We start from the raw sequence: 20,857 nt of genomic DNA, 5'->3' as shown, positions 1-20,857 counted from the left end.
CTGTCTTGCTCTATTCTTGCCCTTCCTGCTGTGGCTCCATCCTGAGCCCGGAGACAGACAGCCGTGAGGACAGCAACCCACGGGATCATCTTCACTGAGCAGCTCCTCACTCCTCTTCCTCCTTCTACTCTGGCCTGGTTGTGTGGACTAAAGCCTTTCTACTTCCTTCTTCTCTGTTGTTGTTTTCTCTCTCTCTCTCTGTCTCTGTGTCTCTCTGTCTGTCTTCAGGTAAGCGCAGACAGGAGGCTGAAATGATGTAGAGTTTCTCCCAGATTTGGCACAGAGTGTTCTGGTGCTGAGCCAAGGACAGAGTAAAAGGGAGGCAAGAGAGTGCATTTAAGTATTCTGTTGCCTCTGGGGGAGGAGCTTTTTTTTTTTTTTTTTTTAATTGTACATCCTCTTTTTGTTTTTTTTTTTATTATTTGTGAAAGACACAAGCATACAACACAAAATAAAATAAAAAAGTTGTTTTTTTTTCTTTCACAGTTTCAAAATTACAATTTAAACTTCAATTTGTAGAACATCAACATCGTGTTTAACCAACTACACATTAAGGTGAAATTAAAAAAAAAAAAGAAAAAAAAAGTGTCACAGCGTTCCAAAGAAGTATTCAGGTGACATTGGAGAAAAAAAAAAGTCTAAAATGTTGAGAAGAGTCGTAAGTAAATGGGACTAAAGTCCGACAACAGTGAAAAGAAAAAATGTCCGATGTTGTACGCGAGTGTGAGTGTGGATCGAAATCATGTTATGAAAAAAGTCATAAATTTACAGAAAAAAGTGCTACTTTTTTGTAGTAACTGTAGGTAAATATTCAGAATAACTTTTAAAAAGGAAGCGCTACAGTATGTCCCTGCAGTTCCTTTACATGTACCAGCAGAGGAAGCGTCTCCCTAATTTTGAAACCAATGCTAAGGTACGTATAACTTTATAACTTCTTTTTTTTCAAGACTTCATTCATTTACGATTGTTGATTTCCACCTTTATTCTCATGAACCAATCGTTTTTTTCTGCAATAATTTGACTTAGTTCTTAATCTCATAAACGTACGACTAAGGTGCGTTGCATAATACGCTCTCATGTGAGATTATCTTTAGGGAACGCATTCAAAACAAGTGCATCTTATGACCTTTAAAGCTCTTTTATGATTTTAAATAAAGCACTTCCTCTTGGCTTTGTGTTCGGAGCACGTGCCCAAACATGACAAACACACCGTGTAATTGCTTATATTTCAAACAGTGGGAGGTAATTGAATAACCTCCAGTTAACCTGGGACCGCCATCTTTACAATGTTAAATCCAGGTTTGCATATTATAGCATGAGTCTGAATAAGCAGTTCACAAAGGCTGGGGGAAAAAAATCTCAGAATCCATCATGAGATTCCACATGTTGAGCATGAACTCATCTCTGACTCACTGAGCCAGAATTTTCCAGAAAACTTTCTGCCGTGATTTCACAGGAGTTCACTCCAAGACTGGAATTTAAATCTGATTCGGAAGAAGGTCGGTAAAAACTTCCAGAACATATTCAGATGAAAATTGTTCACATACCAGACTCTTACTTGACCCCGTTATGACTCTTTCAAGTTGTAGTTCATGGTTAGCCGATGTGCTAACAAAAAAAGTGCTAACTTCTGGAGATGGAAAACTACTATTCTGATTGAACATAGGAAATACAAATACAAATCAGTACAATTCAGCTCCGTGCCCCCCAATTTGAGAACCACTGCTCTAGATTACAGTTGCTAGACGACAATGCTAATTATATGCCTTGGTAAGCATTAGTGGTTAATATTATTTTCATGCATTTATTATATTCATTAAATATATTATTTATAAGTATTATAATATATTAATAAATAAAAACTATTAATATTAAAGTTTCACTAATGCTGCCATTAGTGTCGTTTAAACAAATTAAAAACGACAAAATAAATAAATAAAATTGCCAGTGGTAGTAGTAGTAGTCTACCACCAGGGGATGTTGTTGCCATTTTTAAATGACAGTCAATGGGAAAATAAGGCTAAATTTCAGGTTGCACTGGTAAAGGTAACTATAATAATAATTATTATTATTATTATTATTATTATTATTATTATTTTAACTGTCTCATGTTTTGCAGCATGTTCAAACAGCTGTTAAAGCAAAAGCAAATGTTTTTTTCTTTTTGTTTTTTTTCTTTTTTTATTGCAGACTTATCAACAACAAAACACAGGATGTGTGTGTGTGTGTGTGTCTGTTGCTCCTGAAAAACATCTCAGGGCAACATTTGACAAAAGCAAAAATATTCCCTTGAAATTGTAAAGGGACTCATGAGATGTTTTCTTTTACCTTTCTTTTTAAATGATAGGTGTAGTCTGGGTTTTCTAGGGAACTCGATAAAAGATCTGCTTCCTTCATGGAGACTTGACTTTTAAAAAGAGTTATCACGTGACCAACACCTGGGGCAAAGATCACCTGTCATTGTTATTTCTCCCCGCTTATGTTACTATTTCACTGACACCCGCGGTACCGAATAGGTGCCATTTGTGGCTTTTACTTTGGAGAAATGGCACCATCTGTCGGGATTATGTGTGTATTACAACACATAAACACAAGTGGTGAAATTGTGCTACTACGTTTATCCTCCTCTGATAATTTAATTAATTTTTAATTTTTTTTGGAGGCTTGAGCTCATCCCTGCAGACATTGTGTGAGTTTAGACCCTGAAAAAAAAATTAACATTAATTAATATTAATTATTAATTAATTATTAATTTAATAATCATTAATTAATTTGACTCACATTCTTAACTGAACCCAATTTAAAGTGTCTAACAAACCTAATCCTCATCCTAACACCCCAATCTGGTATTCTCCTTACTGTAAGGCACGAGCCCTAACCACTCTTCCACCTGACGAAAATGCACTTATTATGTTATGTTATTATTTATTTTTAATTTTGTTTCGTTTTTTATTATAAATAAATAGTTATCTATATGTACTTCATGGTCGACGGAATTGGACTGTTTGTTGAAAATATTGATTTCGATTTATATATATTATATTTATATAAAATAAACATTGTAAAATGAAGTTAATCTGGTGTAGTAATCATCGTATCGCTCTTTTTGTAAAAATAAAAAATATAAAAAATAAAACAAAATAAGGGGCAAAAAAGCAGCATATAGATGACATCACTGCACCTAAATTAAATCTGTTTTACGGTGTTCGCAAAAAGAAAGGGTTAGCTCTCATGCACATCCATCCCTGGGTTGTGTATTTCTCCACGTCACGTGACTGGTTAATCTGGAGTGTATTTCCGCGTCCACGGCAGCAGATCAGACCTGTCATCACTGACTCCCAGTGCGAGAGTGCGGGCTTTAAACCCAAGCATCCTCGCTGTTTTCATCGCCAAAGGCCTCCGGTGTCTGCCGATGTCTCTCCACCGCCGACGGGATGAACGGATTGTTGCAGGAATAGATGGATGACTGAATGAAACCTGCATCCGCTGAGGCTCTCCTCCGCTCGTCTCCATCCAACCCGTCGTCGGCCAGCGCGGTCGAGCTGGGGGGGAATCCGGGGAAAGGCAGCCGTGGTGCCGCGCAACGGCCGACGGACACGCCGCCGCCTCCGCGACGCACCGCCAACATGCTGACTCGGGTCAAGTCCGCCGTGGCCGGATTCATGGGAGGGATTATGGCCGGGGGCAGCTCCGGAGGAGGGGGAAGCCCCGGATCCGATCTTCCGCTGAAATTCCCGTATAAGAGACCGGAGTTTCTTGGCCTCTCCCCGGATGAGATCGAGTGCTCGGCGGACCACATAGCCCGGCCCATTCTCATCCTGAAGGAAACCAGGAGATTACCGTGGGCCACCGGATACGCAGAGTGAGTAAAGCCCGGCCGAAGCGGCTCTGGCTGGGGGGGTAGATAAACCCAACATATTGTGACGCCCCCTAGCTGCCCTATGGCTAATGCAACAGTGACATTAAAATGTACAGTTTAAACACCTGAACACAGAACTGCACCTGTTTTGGCCTCCGTCAGTCTAACAAAGATCTGTGTTTCTTAAACGGTGGGTGGGGGTCGGGGGGGGGGGCGTTCTGCCAATAGTGAATACAAGTAAACAAATTGGTACAGACACATATATACTGCACATACACTAAAGAGCATGAGCAGAGCACGTGTCAAACATAAGGCCCGTGGACCGCATGCAGTCCACCAAGGCATTTTGTGTGGCCCACGGGAGCTTTAAAAAAAGCATTTAATTATCTTTAAATAATATACATATAAATGTATATCTATCTATATTATATATACTGTATACAAATATATATTGATATATATAGAGAATATATAAATTACAAGTACAACAATGCATTTCCATGAGGACGAGAGATCTGCTCGTTGTGTTCAAGGACACGCATCAAAAGGTTTGTTTTCCTACACAGAGCAATGTATATGATTTGTAACTTGAATAAATAATAATTAATCGCAGAAACATACACAAAATACGGCATGTAGTAGTAACAGCTGTACAGTCTTACAGTCTTCAGCTGTTTATTTGCTCATTTGTTTGTACTGTTAACACTGCATATTTGCATAGTATAGAATATTTTCAGTTTTTTTTATTATTATTTATATCCTGCCACAGGCTTTAATCCAGCCCCAGTCCAGCTACGAACTGCAGGCTGGTTAAAGTGAAGACGAGTTCAGCCAGAGGATCAGTGTCCTCCAGCTTAGCTTCACGTGTGAGACCGCAGCATCTGGGTATTAGTCTACAACTCTGCTCTATTTATGGCTCACTGTATGTGTGTGTGTGTGTGATTGCATGTCAACAAACAGACAATCTGTAGCAGACCACACCATCGAGATGAGAAGGTTGGCCGTCTACTCCAGACTGAGCCGTGGCTGTGTTCAGTAGAACGTCGGAGAGTTAGCCGTTTTCTGTAGTTTTTTTATTTTGTCATTTCTGCCGTTATCGTTCACATTTTGTTCATAGCGGCGCGGCGTGACTCACGGGCGCTTACGTAACCATGTGGCATGTTCCGCCCGAGTAAATCTGACGTACAGTATGAAGCAGCTAGGACACTGACGTTGAGGTGACTAATTAGCATGTAACGAACACGTCTTAAAAAATTCATTTTGAGCCATCGTAACGAGCTTGTCACTTATTAGTGATTGTGGATAAACAGCAAAATATATTTAATTTTGACATTCACTCACATTAAATACTTTTTTAAATGTGTTTTCGCTCTACAGGGAGAAAAAGACGGTGAACAGAAGGTGGCGCTGTCTTGTTTTTGTTTATGTTGTTTAAGTCTTTGTTGTCGTACTTGATTCCATTTTGTTGACGTGAGAGAGTTGTCTGCGATCAGACACGACTCGGTTAAACTGTTGCTACGCAGCTGATAACGTTAGCAATTAGTCCGAGTGAAGCAGAATTAAAGATTCTGTCAATGTTGCCAGAAACTGTAATTAATTATAATTAGATTTGTTAAGATACAGTACACCGTGTTTACTTGGTAGTTGGTTTTTGTGGCACTGCCACCAACGCACACACAAATATACACACAAGTCACACAAGTGATACAAATATATCATTAATCTACACCACTTCCTGCTTCCTGACGTACAAAGTAAGTAATGACTGCGCTACAGTGATAATACAGTGCTAACTCGCTAACGTGGGCGCTAACGTGTTGGCTGTGCTTTCTCACTCGCAGCCAAACGTTGGAGACCAAGAGTAAGTGTGAAGTTTGGATTTAGTAAAAAAACAGCGATGTATCAGGTACAAGTGTAAGATCATCCATCCATTATCGTCCACTTGCAGGATTGCGGGATTGGAAGGGAGAGTGGGGGGGGGGTGGCTGGACCTAGCTATTATTGGCCGAGGGCACAACACTCAGGACAGCTCAGCCGATATTTGAGCATTTGATATTTTGTATCCGTGTCAGACATTAGGAGACGGGCCCTGCCTTTTAAACTTCAGCTGAGCCTAACAGACCATAATGAACAGAGAGACTGAGCTGATAATACAGACTGTAGGTCAGCAGGTCACGTGAGGACATGTAGAATCATCACTTATGTCTCCTGGAATGTTAGCAATCGCCCCGACCCCAGAGAGAGTCCGTTGTATTTGTTGAAAACTCCAGTAGTACGTGTGATACTCCTGAGAGTGTTTCCTGTGTCTCTCCTTCCCTTTTTCTGTGTAACCTGAGCTCACGTTTCCAAAAATGTCGATTCCTAGAAAGCAGTCGCCCGGTTTCTCTCTTGTGGATTATATTTCATGACAGAGTAAACAGACACATGAGAAGGAAAGATGAGGAAAAAACGGATCTTCCTGTAATGGCACTTGGTTTTCCTGTGGTTTGGGCCACGTGTTTATGGGCCGATACACTGCCCTTTACCTGCATTTTCTCTCTTTTTTTTTCCTCATTTCTTTCAGGAATATGTTTTTGTTAACTTAAAGTGGGTCAGAAATTTGCGGAACGTCTGCAACAAGGACCATATATTGCATCTAGTGGGCAACTAACTGCCAAAGCTGAAGTTGTTGTTCTCTGGGTAATTGTTTACAGCAGCAGAATGACGGTCCCTGACCTGACCATTGGTGCGTGTCATGTCCTAAAGAACCTGGTCATTTTGAGGTTCTGGAACCACATTTTTCATCACTTTCTGTAAGTTGTTGTCCGATAGACATAATAATAGACAATATAATGATTAATCAACTGAGATTTTAATATATATATGTATATGTGTGTACATATATGTACATGTCTAGATATATACATGTACAAATATATGTATGTGTATACATATATGTACATATATGTATGTGTGCACATATATGTATATGTGTCTAGATATATAAATGTACAAATATATGTATATGTGTATACATATGTACATATATGTATATGTGTGTAGGTATATACATGCATATATATATGTGTGTGTATATATGTACAAATATATGTATATGTGTGTACATATATGTACATATATGTGTACATATATTGTCTGAAACCCTATAGTTTTTTTTTTCCCTTCATAGCGTCGACTTCCAGAGTTACACAGTTTTGTACTTCATGCTCAGGAGCGTCTTTTCTACGACTTGTCCTTTAGGAGATTTTACGCCTTTTCATTTTTTTTTTTTTTTTGCCGTCCCCTTAGACCTTTAGCGAAGCCTAAGAATTCTTCCTGTCGTTTCTGGCCTGACTTTATTAAAAATATTTGAACGTCATTCCGTTCTTCCTCCTCCTTCGCTCTCGCAGACTCCTGCCAACACAGATGCATTACCGCAACCACTGAGAGGATATAATTGTGTTGAGCCGCTCCCTGATGGTCCTCTTACATAATATCCTATATTGATAACACAATGCTTTTATCCTTGTTTGCCCGAAGAAAAAAAAAAGAGGATTTGTATGAAAATCACCGGAGGCGTGGGTTATAGCCCCTCCAGATTGGTGATTTTTTTTTTTATTATTTATATTTGTTATTCTTCCAGAATGCAGCGTCTTTGGTGAACGTTTACAATTTTAACCGGTCTGACTCATGGAGCTAATGTTACATTAAGAGGCTTAAATAGCTGCGTTTTTTTTTTTATCTTCTGGCGCTGGAAGAAGGATGGAGGATGTGATGAAGCTGGTTTTGTAAATCTCTTCCTGAAGCTGGATCTGGATCTGAGTGTCATCTTATTATTACTGCATAGTTATAATCGATTGTACTCATTATTCAAAGTTTAAATTATAATCTCTTTGTACTTGTATAATTATGTTGGATGATCATTTCATCCAATCAGGGAAAAAAAATTTAAAAACTGTTTATATTTATGATTGAGTTTTTAATCAAATTTTCACCTGCAGTGATTTTTTGGTCTTATTGCTCCGTTCATGTTCTCAGTGGGACAGAAACGGAGCTTTGATCTTAACCATGGTTCCATCCTTGCAGCTGATTGGCCCAGAATCTGTAGCTGATGTTGGTGAAACAAAGAGTGAATTAAAGGGTTGACAATGGAGGTGAAATGAGGTTTTTGTTCCTAATGGAAGGAATTGGAATTGGAAAACAAAAAAGGAAAACTTGACCGACAGGAAAGGAAAGTCGTCGTCAGCGTTTCTGCCACCGCTCAGATAAGAACAAAGCGGAGCGTCCATCTTAATCTCACATTAGCGCTATCTGCAACGTCCATGGTGTACAATAGGAAATGAACGGTGACGATTACCGTCACAGTCGTCTGGTATCAACTTTGAATGACCTTCATGTTTTAAAAGTAATATTGATTTACTTTTTTCTGTTTGTGCCTAAGCTATTACTGGTTAAACGTTTAGTTTCTATAACAACTACAGTAAAGGTAATTAATCAGTACTAAGTTACAATTAGTGCCGTTTGGCTCCTGTTTCGGACGATATACAGGATAGTAATAAACTAATAATTGAATATGAAAAAAATCTTTTTTTTCTAATATTGTTACTGTTTTCTCTTGTTCTTTGCGGCCCCTCTTTAAGTTACATGAATGTCTCTGCGATGCTAAAGTTTGGCTACATTTTTGTGCATGTCTTTTAGCTGCAGGTAGTCACTCACCCTCACCCACGTTTTGAAACACCTGACATGGTTTTTTTTGGACAGCTTTCTTAAATAACACTCACATAAACTAGGAGTCTTTAGAGCTAACTTTGACAACTTTTTTTTTTTTTTCTAAATTCAGTTTGTCCTTCCACGATGGACAACCAATAACTTTAGTCTGCATGTTGTAGAGGCAGCTGCTCTCAACTCCCTGCCTCCCCCCCCTCCCCTCACCCTCACCCTCTCCTCTGTCTTAGATACTAAGCAGACATGTGCAGTGGACAGCTGCTCTTTTAAACAAAGGCTTCCCAGAGACTCAGCCCAAACCTCGGGCGTCTGTAAAAACAAGCCATGTTACATTTGCTGATACAAGGTTACGCAACGTGCAACGATCGTTCAATTAAAGCAGACTTCTCTTTAACAGATGTCTGTTAAAATTTTCACATTAACTTTTGAGAGCAACTCTTTTTTTTTTCTTGGGATTATCTTCCCGTCCCCGCCATCTCGTCTGTTGACCAGACAACAATGCTAGTTGCTCTCAGAACCCTCTCCCACGACCTGGGGTTATAAATAGACGTGCCCGTTTTCTCACAAACGCAGACACCTTCGACGCACAGATGTCTGGTGCTCACCGGTTCTCACTGGAGCCGCCTCACCCCGTTTCCTCACCCCGTTTCCTCACCCTCTACTAAAGTGTCTGTTACATTATCTATCATTAGCCCTCGGTGCGATCTGCTTTACTTCAGATGTTAGTGTCAGGCCGAACCTCAGCGCTGTGACCCGGGTCTTTTTGTTTGGATGTAACAGCTGTGTGTGTGTGTGTGTGTGTGTGTATCACGCATGTGTGTTGCAGGTGGCGTCTGGAAAATGTCTGGCTTTTCAGCCAGAGGCAAATACCCACGTCAGAGTACCTGCAGAGTACTGCAGTACCCTAGAATTTGTTACACTAAAGAATTTTTTTTTCTTTTTCATTGATTAATTTTGTTTTATTTCTATATAAAATATTCCAATATAGCTGTCCAAAATTTATTTTTGTATATAATTTTATCACTTTACTGCACTACTAAAGGCACTCAACATTATTGCGTATTTTTATATATAATTTTATCACTTTACTCCATAGCACACTACTAAAGGCACTCAACATTATTGCATATATGCTAAAAGCTTGCTGTTAGCAACATGTTGTTGGAAACGTGTGTTGTGTTAATGCAGTTTTTTCTTACTTTTACTAATTATTCAATAATTACATTTGTCTGGTGTGAGAAAGTTATTAACAAACACGTTTTCAGCGCTGTATATTCCCACTGAATAACTAACTTAATAACAACCTGTTAATCTGCGCTAGCTAGCTACACGTTAGCTTGAGGAGCTTCGTTATGTCTTAGAAAAAAAACATCTGTTTTCCCTGTGTAAAGACCAGTTAGTTGCCTCGAAAAACAAAGGTCATTTATTAGAAATTTTAATCTTTGACATCCTAATTTTGTTATCATAAGTTTACAGTCTGTCTTGCTAAGTCGCTTTGGAGCGAATGCTATGCTAATTTTGATTACATTTGTAGATTATTCACACCATATGTTGTGCATTTATACAGACACCTTGCATGATTGACAGCTACCGCAGCGTTTCATTAAAGCTTGGTGACAACTCTGAGTGTTATTATGATTCTTGATGCTTTAAAAAAAACTTTTTGTTATTTAAATCAGGCTGCTACGTGCATTTCTTGTGGAATAATCTCACTGGATAAAACACAGGAGCAAACCTGTGGCCGTCTACGACTGCTGTGTTCTTAAAAACATAACAGTTTATTTCACAGGAAGTGTCTTACGCAATCCAGTTCCTGACCACAGCTATCATTGTGGACAAGCATAATCAAGCTGTTGATTTCAGCAAAAAACAAAAACAAAAATGTTCTCAGCCCCAAATGATTTATTACGGGAGGGGGCATGAAATGTGACTGGGCTTGTATTTACACAGTGTTCCTGTTTGTCCTGCTCTCACAGGGTGATTAACGCAGGTAAGAGTGCACTGAACGAGGACCAGGCGTGCTGCACCGTGGTAGTGGCCAGGAGGAGGCCGATGAGCTACTGCCCTCAGTCCACGCCCAGTAAAACCCCCACCGCCAAGAGGCGCAGCTCTCTGCCAAATGGAGAGCCTCTAGGGCTCCACCTGCAGCACAAGCTGGAGGAAGTGAGTAAACACACACACACCGACACACACACACCAATACACACACACAGTCCAGTACAGTTTGTGCAATAAATGTGTGCACCTGAGAAAAGAGTAACAAAAGTGCTAATGCTAAAAAAGTTCAAATTAGGGATCTCCGATAATATCGCCCGACTAATATTATCGGCCCAATATTAGCATAATTATGTAATATTTGTAAGAATTGTTATCAGTTTTTCCTCCGATAATGAAAACCATGTGCCCTCAAAAAATTAGTTTTGGGGAAAAAAGCCTGTAGATGAAAGTGAAAGTCACTAGATGGCAGCATTACAGCTCATTTTGATAATCAGGGTACATCCCTAAATATGATTAAATATTTATTTATTATGTCGCTCTGTATAAATAACGTGTGTATAATTGTGTCCACAGGATAATGAAGGGGTCGTGTTCCACTACTGGGCCTTGTTTGATGGTCACGCTGGTTCTGGTGCGGCTGTCGTTGCGTCGCGCCTGCTGCAGCACCACATCGCCTGTCAGCTCCAGGCCGTGATCGAGATTTTGCACAACCCGTCATCTTACCCCCCCACTGTGCTGGGCGAAGAGCCCGACAGCAACCCCTACCTCCAGGGAAACACCCCCGGCCCTCACCGCTCGCTCACCAGGGCGGCCTCGCTGCGGGGGGCCACAGGGGCGCCCGGTTCGCCCAGCAGCACGCCGCCACCGCCTCGTTTCTTCATAGAGAAGAAGGTCCAGCACGAAAGCCTGGTGATTGGTGCTATAGAGAACGCCTTCAAAGAAATGGTGAGATCGCACCCATTCTCAGATTAACGTGTTTTTTTTTTTCTTCAGTAATTTTATTTGGTGTTAACAGCTATTGTTAAAAGCTGTTTTGGATTCAAGAAAAATATTTTTAATCTAGGCGCGGCCGTGCAGCAGCCTCAGGAGAGAGGGTGATGCTGTACGAGGCATAAAGCACACAAACACAGCAGAGATAAAAATAAACACGAAGTCTAACAAGAGGGATTGGGCTTTGTAGTTTTTTTTGTACTTAACCTGTTGATATATATATATATACACATATATATATATATATATATATATGTGTGTATATATATATATACACATATATATATATATATTTGTAAAAATATATATATTTACTTTCACATTTGTACTGATACAACACTGATAAACAAATCAAGCAACATAGGAATTTCAGGGACCAGGTTTAGGTTGGAAATTAAGATGTATATATATGTATATGTATATATGTATATGTATATGTATAGAATAGAAAGCCTTTATTGTCATTATACAAGGTACAACGAGATACATACATATATATATGTATATATATATATATACATACATATGTGTATATATACATATATATATATTTTTATATATATATGCTAGTATAATGTTGTTGGTAGTTGTAGCCGTTGAAGTCACTTTGATTTGTAATTTAATAGTTTAATCTGCTTTAATCGTCCTCTGACTGCTGTGTCATTTTAATGGCCGTGGGTGTGACTTCCAGGAAATTGTACGAGTTCTTCTTCTCTTCTTTTCCTTATCAGAGTTTTAGTTGAACAATTTTTAAAATCAGAAAAAAAATCAGTTTTTACTTTTACGACCAATCCCGAGTCGTGGTCTTTAAATGGGTGTGTGCGGTTCTTGGACCACATCAAATGTGGCTTAGGTTTGGTTTGATGATCTCGTAGTTATACAAAAATCAAAAGTCTTTAAAAACTCCATCAGCTTCTCATTGCAAAGACATTGAAAAAAGGACAAAAAACTCCCGAAATTTTCTCACCATATATTCTAAAAATATTTTTACAAATGCTTAACCACGTTACTTAGTGTTTCCTTTATTACATTTCCTGATCAAACTGTGTTAAATATTTATGGCTATCGAGTGTTTTTGAATCGTAAACATTTCCCTATTTTTCTGTAATTGATGTAATATAATTGGTTCTTATTATACAATTAAGGGAAACAGCACTGAAAATGACAAATGAAATCTAATGCATGAGTACATATAGAAACTCTGAATACGGCCACTAGATGGCAATGGAAAGCAATGCTTATGATAAAGAATGTGGTTGAAACCAGAGTAGAAAAAAAAAGAAACAGAAAACACTGTTCCTATCACCCTACAGCCACCTTGTCCTCACCCCAAACTACCTCTCTCTCTCTCTCTCTCTCTCTCTCTCTCAGCACGCTCATATTGAGGGAGAAACAAGTTTACAACATCTCAGGAGGATGTACGGCCCTCACTGTGGTCTACCTGCTGGGGAAACTCTATGTGGGGAACGCAGGTGACAGCAGGTGCGTGACTAAATGACTAAATGTAGGGTCGAACACAGCGCCTCCCGGTGGGGGTGGGGTGGGGGCGAGTCCAAAGACGTCTGTTTAATAGCAGTGGATCAACATGCTGAGGCAGAGATGGAGGAGGTTCAGCTCACTCCTCTGCCTCGGTCTGTTGAACATTATGTCACTTATACATTCAGCTGGGTGTGTGTGTGTGTGTGTGTGTGTGTCTGCAGGGCTGTCATTATTAGAAACAACGAGATCATCCCCGTGTCAACAGAGTTCACGCCGGAGTCAGAGCGACAGCGACTTCAGTTCTTGGTAAAAAAAAACACACACACACACACACACACACACACACACACACCTATGTGACATTCATTATGTGACCTGGATTATACAGAGTAATTAAAACTAATTACTACTTTCTCCTTTCGTTGTAATCATTAACCACAGTAGGTAGTTCACTGTTAATATGTTTCTAGTTATTACCACTAACTTAGTGCTGTTATATACATACATACATACATATATATATATATATATATGTATTTTTTTTATTAACTATGGCTTATTTTAAGGCTAAATTTTGAGCCAACAATTAGCTATCGATCCTAACACTAATTATTAAGTTTGTACATTTTTGCTAGTTATTATCCAGCTCTTTTGTTCTCACGGTCGTTAGAGTTTAATTGCACCTGATTAATAAAATATTATATATATAATATTTTTTTTCAGTAAAATTGTACTTACTTATAATTGAGCTGATCATCATTTTGGATCATTTTCTTCAATTTTCTTGTCAACTTTTAGCTGTTTGTAAATAAGTCTTAGCCTCTTTGAGCTTAGCTTTACGACACGTTTGGGTATTCCCAAGTAACTGTTAGCTATTTTTAGCTAAAGGCATTTTACTTGCCACAACGACCTAATTATTTTTTTAATGTTTAATTAGCATTTGGCTCTCTCTCAGCTTAGTTTAGTTAGTGTCATTTCTAAGCTAACATGCAGTTGCTCAACTTGTGTCAGTTGCTCTACAAAGTGAGGAAACCAACGGAAATTTTACATTTTACAAGGGCATTAAATGCCTCATCGTGGAGATTCAATCCATGTTCATTTAAGTAATGCTAAATATATAAAAACAACTAAATGGCGTTGCACCATGGATCATGAACGGAAGAGTACATAGAAACTACTTCCTTTTTCATTATGAGTTTTATTATAACTTCAAGGTTGCTTATTATATCAGCCAGGTTTTACAGGGTGGTTTTTCACAAGCACTTCCTTCGAACCAAACTCTCTCTACACACTGTATCTGACCTTATTTTTAATTCTGTCACAAAATTCCTGATACTATTAAGCCCAACACTGACATACCAAAGACAAAAATCAACTTTCATTCTATCAGCAAACCAAAAGCCTCACATCACTGTTCCTCCTCCAGGGTTTCATGCAGCCCCACCTGTTAGGGAACGAGTTCACGCACCTGGAATTTCCCAGGAGAGTTCAGAGAAAGGAGGTGGGCAAGAGGATGCTCTACAGAGACTTCACCATGAACGGCTGGTGAGTCCGCCATCAACCTTTCATTTTTTCTTTTTTTTTTTTTTTTTGACCCTTCCCCCAGTTGAGAATAACAGCCTTCCTTTAGAATACATGGCAAATTATGAGTCAGACGACCCACTCTCTACATAAATCCACAGAAAATTAAGGTTGTGCAGATTTTAAAAACGTTGGTCGTGTAGACGTTGAGTGGATCCGAGCCTCACCCACACCGTCCTCCTCCCGTCACTGTGGCAGCTGCAGAGACTCGTCCACAGTGTGAGAGCTAACGAGGAGGCAGGCCAACCTCCAACCGTCTAATGACACAGCAGAGATGGTCCTGTATGCGCAGTGTTATGTGGGTGAGCCAGCCACTGTGTGCTGCTTAATTGTGGCTGCAGGGAAAGCTGATAATGAGATGTGCTGTTACAGACACACTCTGTCTGACACTCTGGGACACATCCGGCACTGTGTGTGATGTATATTTCACAGTAAGGCTGCCCCCCCCCTCCCCCGCGACTCCCCTCCCTCTGGAGCCACCATATGGACTGCAGTTCTAATTTCTCCAAGCACACAACCAAGGACGTTGTTTCCAAGTTTCATCCACATATGATTTTATTACAACATTTTATCGCTGCGTGTACCCGGTGTAGCCATTGTCCGCGCACCGGTGACCACAACTGTCTTTAAATGGCAATTACAAGTTTTAATGCTAGCGTCCCTTTCCGGACACAACAGAAAGACCAGTAGAGGAGACGTGGGTCTGTAGAGTTACCCATTTCTGACATGCTACTGAGTTTTGCCCACACCAGTTAGCGTCCTAGCCAAGTATGCTAACGTGCACGGGACTCAAGGGCAGTTGACATCATCAGATTCAAACCAGAAACCCTTATGTTGAAGTGAGCTCGTAAATCTACGGGCCGCTCGTGGGTGGATTTTGGGCCAAAAGTGGCCCGCGAGCCAGGAGTTTAAGACCCATGGACTTATGGACTTTGTCTGTTTAATTTGTACTCAAAACCGGAAACTTCTGCATTTCGCTTTATTTTAGACAATCGTGCTACAACATCATTACATAAGCCACACACACTAAATGCCACCATGCATCAAAGGGAAGCTTTTAGTGACTTTTTTTTTTTTTTTTAAATCAAAGCTCTTTTTTTTGTTGTTTTTTTTATAGTCCTGGTTGAACCTTGTTATCAAAGTTCTCTGCTTCAGGGGCGACCTGGGTTACATTTTGATGTAGCTGCACAATATCTCTAAAAGAGGAGCTAAGACACTGTAATGACTCTGCCTACAGCCACTGTGGCTTGTTTACAAAAGCAAACTACAGTTGCTGTGCCTTTGGGCATGACACTGCTCATCTGGACCTCTTTAAGAGCCAGACTGCTTTTTGTATTCTTCCCATGCCCTGGGTGCAGATATGTGTGTGTGTGTGTGTTTGAGTATACTTGGAAAGAGAGGCCATAAAAGCTCACCTTGAAAAAGAAAAGGGTTAGAGAAAATGAGTACTGTCATTCAGCGGCCTCCTCTCCTTCTAGAGGAAACAGAGGAACGATAATTTAATGTGTATGTTGAAGTGAGCTCGTAAATCTACGGGCCGCTCGTGGGTGGATTTTGGGCCAAAAGTGGCCCGCGAGCCAGGAGTTTAAGACCCATGGACTTATGGACTTTGTCTGTTTAATTTGTACTCAAAACCGGAAACTTCTGCATTTCGCTTTATTTTAGACAATCGTGCTACAACATCATTACATAAGCCACACACACTAAATGCCACCATGCATCAAAGGGAAGCTTTTAGTGACTTTTTTTTTTTTAAATCAAAGCTCTTGTTTTTTGTTGTTTTTTTTTTATAGTCCTGGTTGAACCTTGTTATCAAAGTTCTCTGCTTCAGGGGCGACCTGGGTTACATTTTGATGTAGCTGCACAATATCTCTAAAAGAGGAGCTAAGACACTGTAATGACTCTGCCTACAGCCACTGTGGCTTGTTTACAAAAGCAAACTACAGTTGCTGTGCCTTTGGGCATGACACTGCTCATCTGGACCTCTTTAAGAGCCAGACTGCTTTTTGTATTCTTCCCATGCCCTGGGTGCAGATATGTGTGTGTGTGTGTGTTTGAGTATACTTGGAAAGAGAGGCCATAAAAGCTCACCTTGAAAAAGAAAAGGGTTAGAGAAAATGAGTACTGTCATTCAGCGGCCTCCTCTCCTTCTAGAGGAAACAGAGGAACGATAATTTAATGTGTGTGACTCATCGCTGGCTCTCTTTGTCCTGATGAGAGGGAGCGACGTTTCGACGAGTTGGTGGGGTCGGTGGCGTGGTGACGCGCCTGCGCTGTGAATGTTGCAGAGTGGAGGTGCATCAAAGTTCGGCCAAAAGAATACAGTTTAGTTTTCACATACAGCGATGCAGTCTAGCACAGAGATCAAACGCCGGTCGCTTAAAAATCTGTTTGAAGTTGGTGCGCGGTTCTTCGTGGAGTTTTTCACATTCTGACATCAAAGTTACATTTTTAAGTGCCTTTCAGATCTTTGTGCATGTCTGAGCTTAATTTTCTGTTGTTTTGAGAGTGCAGTAGACGAAAGCCTCTCCCCTTTTGCCCCGTTGGAGCACAATGGAGCAAACTTTTCTTTTCCTGGTAAAAAAAAGTTCATCAAGATTATGACCTGATTCCAAGAACAACCAAGCGAACAATTAACTTGGTTCTTGTCCAGAATTCCTCACCTGAAGCAAATGAGACACTGCATTCTGGATAGAGCTAGCACTTCCACGGTTGCTAAACAGGTGCAGTCAGATACTGTGCGAAGACTGGCGTTACACCAAGGTTCTCCTTCACGCATAGATGGTGTATAATCTTCCAATTAGATCTGTTTTGAATATTTGCCTAAAAATGTTTAGAGTTTTGAAACAGTGCTGAATGTGGATTTACCAGAAGGTTGGAGTAGGAAGGCCACCGCGTCTTTAATCAGTGGTGCCCAACCTTTTTCGTACCAAGGGCCGGTCAACGGGTAATGCCCTAGATCAGGGGTGTCAAACATATGGCCTGGGGGCCAAAACCGGCCCACTGGGGTGTTCGATCCGGCCCACGTGATGAATTTTAAAAATAAAGAAAAAATTAAAAACACTTCATGTATTATAGGATATTTTTTGCAAAACTTATATTTCATTAAATATGAATAAATAATAATAAATAGCTAATATACTTGTACTTGTTTGCATGAAAACAAAGGGGAAAAACATGGACTCTTCGTTATTTATAGTTAATTATGTTATGGTCCGGGCCAATTGACATCTAATTAGGTTGTATGCGGCCGCTGAATCAAAATTAGTTTGACACCCCTGACCTAGACCACCGAGATGGACCATTAGGGATTAGGGACTTCTGTCTTTAATGAAGCAGAGTCTTTGGAAGCTCAATCATTCAATCATGAATATTTATGCCAAAATGCATGGTACAAATATGACTGGTGAGAAGAGTCAGTTAGTGAATAACATCATAAAATCTAACAATAATAATAATAAAAACTTTATTGATCCCACATTGGGGAAATTGCATCCTGTCGCAGAAGAAGCCCAACGAGTGGTGCCAAGTATGTGGGTCCTCTGGGGCTCGAACCCAGAACCTACTGCATGTAAGGCAGATGTGTAAGCAGGTGTGATAACAGCTACACTATGGAAGTCATTTTGGATAGATATGTTCAGAAGTTATTTGTGTAGCTACCCCCCACTGGTTAGCATGGTTAGCAGTCATACTTTTGGAATGGTCAGAATGATCGTCTGTTTCCGTTTAGTCTTTTGAGTCGCGACATCACTGGTGTAGGGACTGTTGAACTCCTCACAAAACATAATAAACAGTACGTGTGTGTGTGTGTCCTTAACCCTCCCTCCGTCCTCACAAACAGGGCTTACAAGACCCTCGAAGACGAAGACCTCAAGTTCCCGCTGGTATACGGCGAAGGGAAAAAGGTGAGTGTAGTTGCACGTGTTTGTGTCCGTTTCTGTAAACCCTCGCTGGGAAGTAGTGGGTCCATCTGTTTTAAGTCAGCGGCTTTGTCTCACAAACGCGGACGCACAAAGACACGCTCCACATGGGAGATGATAGTTGTCCCTTTGAGAAGGAGGGAAGGTAATTTCCAGTGGGACAGCGGTGGAGAAAATGAAAGGGAGTGGCTGAAACCCGAAACTCTCCGTCAGATAAATTACCAAAAAACGCTCTGGGGTTCCAACCCGTGCTTCATACGTTCAGTCGATTCTGGACGCCAAGAAATGCAACAGGTCTTCCTCAGAAGTTTCTCTGAGCCATTAAAGAGCCAAGGAAGTATATTCCCAAAGTGACTTTTAAGGTCAAACGACCTCGAAACACGAACAACAGTTATATCATTAACATATCAATTGACTGACGAGGAAGCTAACCGTTTGTGGTGTGGAGCACTGGGAACAAATCCAAGGCTGCAGTAAATATAAAGGAAAACAGTTTGTGCGATGAGGAGTGGTGCTGCTGAGAACAGCACGCGGTGAAGAACAACAGCTCTACCTGGAAACTGTCTCCGTTTTTCTGATGGTCTGATTCCAGTCCTGACATTTATTTACTCCTGATGGTTTAACCAGATGTTAGATTTCCACTGCTGTCAAACAGCACCACCACCACCAGCAGCAGCAACTCAAACATCTCTGTATCTAAATTTATCCACTGCATTGGAAGACAAACGTTCACCACCGCCGAAAAATCACTCCTTATTCCCTACTCCTTACCGACTCCTTCAGTGTCAAATCTATGTAGTGTGTCTGGAGCAAGGGACGTACTACAGTTTATGCTTCTTTGAACAAAAAAAGGGACGTGTGGAAAATCATTGGATGCTGTGCAGGCAGTGTTATCAAGACAACAGGACCAGCCATGAAAATGTCAAAATCTGATGAACCTCAGTTTGTATCTCAGTGTGGCCTTATGAAAACAAAGGGGGAAAAGAAAGAAATCTGGCAACGATCCAGCGACGTTCGCTGTCGCCAGAGCTTAAATGGAATTAATGGAAGTTTAGCTGCCAAAAAATTTCCATTTCCAAAGAGGGGCCTCAGAATTAAATGGCTAAAATATGGACAATTACTATATGACTCGACCAAAGATCGATTTGCAGGGGATTCACAGAGTCTTGTAAATGCCTTGGTTCAAAATTCCATCCAAACGTCAGAACTTTTGTGCCTTGATTGACGTGTTGAAGAGGCGCTTGTGACGGGGCTGAACTTTAACAGGATACGTTGGAAAACCAATCAAAACTGATGTTAAGTGAGGTTTGGGATTTTGACCGATTTCTGGGTAAAAATGTAAGGAATACTTTACAAACATAAAAACGAACATAGAGATGATTTAGAAATTAAAGATTTTTTTTTTTTTTTTTAAACAGGCTCGGGTGTTGGCCACTATCGGCGTAACTCGCGGACTCGGTGACCATGATCTTAAGGTTCATGATTCCAACATTTACATCAAGCCGTTCCTTTCCTGTTGCCCAGAGGTAAGTTCTACTGACTTAATCTTTTTATTTAAACTTTTTTATTTGACATAATGTCGTGTTAATAACGTGACAATGACAAAACCGACTTCAGCAGAAGAGCGAGTTGAGTCAGTTGAATAGAGTCTGGGAAACAGTTAACAGTGGCTCCTGGAAATACTTTTTCTCAGTACGTTGCTTGCTCTACACTCACAAATGAAGTGGAATACGTTTTTATAAGCAACGCTGCCAACACTTGATTTGTTGTGAGTTATGTCAGGGGGGAGGATTATAGTTTGATGAAGCATTACATTCTCTCTCTCTCTCGCTCTCTCGCTCTCTGTAGCTGTATCCTGGTAAATATAAATATCTCCCATTACTGGAAAAACAGGTGACAGAAAGATACAGGTAGGAAGGAGGTGAGGGGGGTGACCTGTCACTGGAGTACTGGCTACAGTATATACTATGACTTAGTACAACACTATAGTGTAACTTATTGTACAATTGTACGCCTGAATCTGACCTCTGACCTCAGCCAAAATGACCCAAAGACAGGCTACAGCTGGTTCACTGAAGGCTGAGACTTTGAACGTTTTTTTCTTTCTTTCTTTCTTTCCTCCTCCTGTCTACTGTTAGTCTCCTGAGCAGGTTCTCTCTCCAGACATCGATCATATTCACTTTTATCCCCCTCAAACCTGCACCACAGTCCCCAAAAGGAGCTGCATTTTCCTCCCTCTCCGTCTGAAGCAGGTCCCCTGACGCAGGAACACTCCAGCTCTGTCTGTCTGACTGACTGACTGTCTGTCTGTCTGTCTGTCTGTCTG

General features: G+C 40.5%; 1 protein-coding gene and 1 long non-coding RNA gene across 2 annotated transcripts in view; one reads left to right on the top strand and one right to left on the bottom strand.

Annotated features, from left to right (window-relative positions):
• Nucleotides 1-6: 6 nt before the first annotated feature.
• The window catches only part of LOC107988890 (uncharacterized), a 31,799-nt gene continuing 10,948 nt past the window's right edge, over nucleotides 7-20,857 (bottom strand). The window contains exon 3 of the long non-coding RNA XR_001760428.2: nucleotides 7-295. This is a non-coding gene — a long non-coding RNA (uncharacterized LOC107988890). The remainder of the gene's footprint in view (nucleotides 296-20,857) is intronic.
• LOC103382909 (protein phosphatase 1H) overlaps nucleotides 2,003-20,857 on the top strand; it is a 24,441-nt gene continuing 5,586 nt past the window's right edge. The window contains exons 1-8 of the mRNA XM_008315886.3: nucleotides 2,003-3,862; nucleotides 10,540-10,726; nucleotides 11,135-11,511; nucleotides 12,926-13,033; nucleotides 13,252-13,336; nucleotides 14,457-14,575; nucleotides 18,453-18,516; nucleotides 19,950-20,057. Coding sequence (XP_008314108.1) covers nucleotides 3,471-3,862; nucleotides 10,540-10,726; nucleotides 11,135-11,511; nucleotides 12,926-13,033; nucleotides 13,252-13,336; nucleotides 14,457-14,575; nucleotides 18,453-18,516; nucleotides 19,950-20,057 — 1,440 coding nt within the window. The 5' untranslated portion in view covers nucleotides 2,003-3,470. The remainder of the gene's footprint in view (nucleotides 3,863-10,539; nucleotides 10,727-11,134; nucleotides 11,512-12,925; nucleotides 13,034-13,251; nucleotides 13,337-14,456; nucleotides 14,576-18,452; nucleotides 18,517-19,949; nucleotides 20,058-20,857) is intronic.

Source organism: Cynoglossus semilaevis, chromosome 8, assembly GCF_000523025.1.
Source record: "Cynoglossus semilaevis isolate Cse_v1.0 chromosome 8, Cse_v1.0, whole genome shotgun sequence".
NCBI classification, from domain to species: domain Eukaryota; kingdom Metazoa; phylum Chordata; class Actinopteri; order Pleuronectiformes; family Cynoglossidae; genus Cynoglossus; species Cynoglossus semilaevis.
This window is presented reverse-complemented; position numbering and strand designations above follow the sequence as displayed.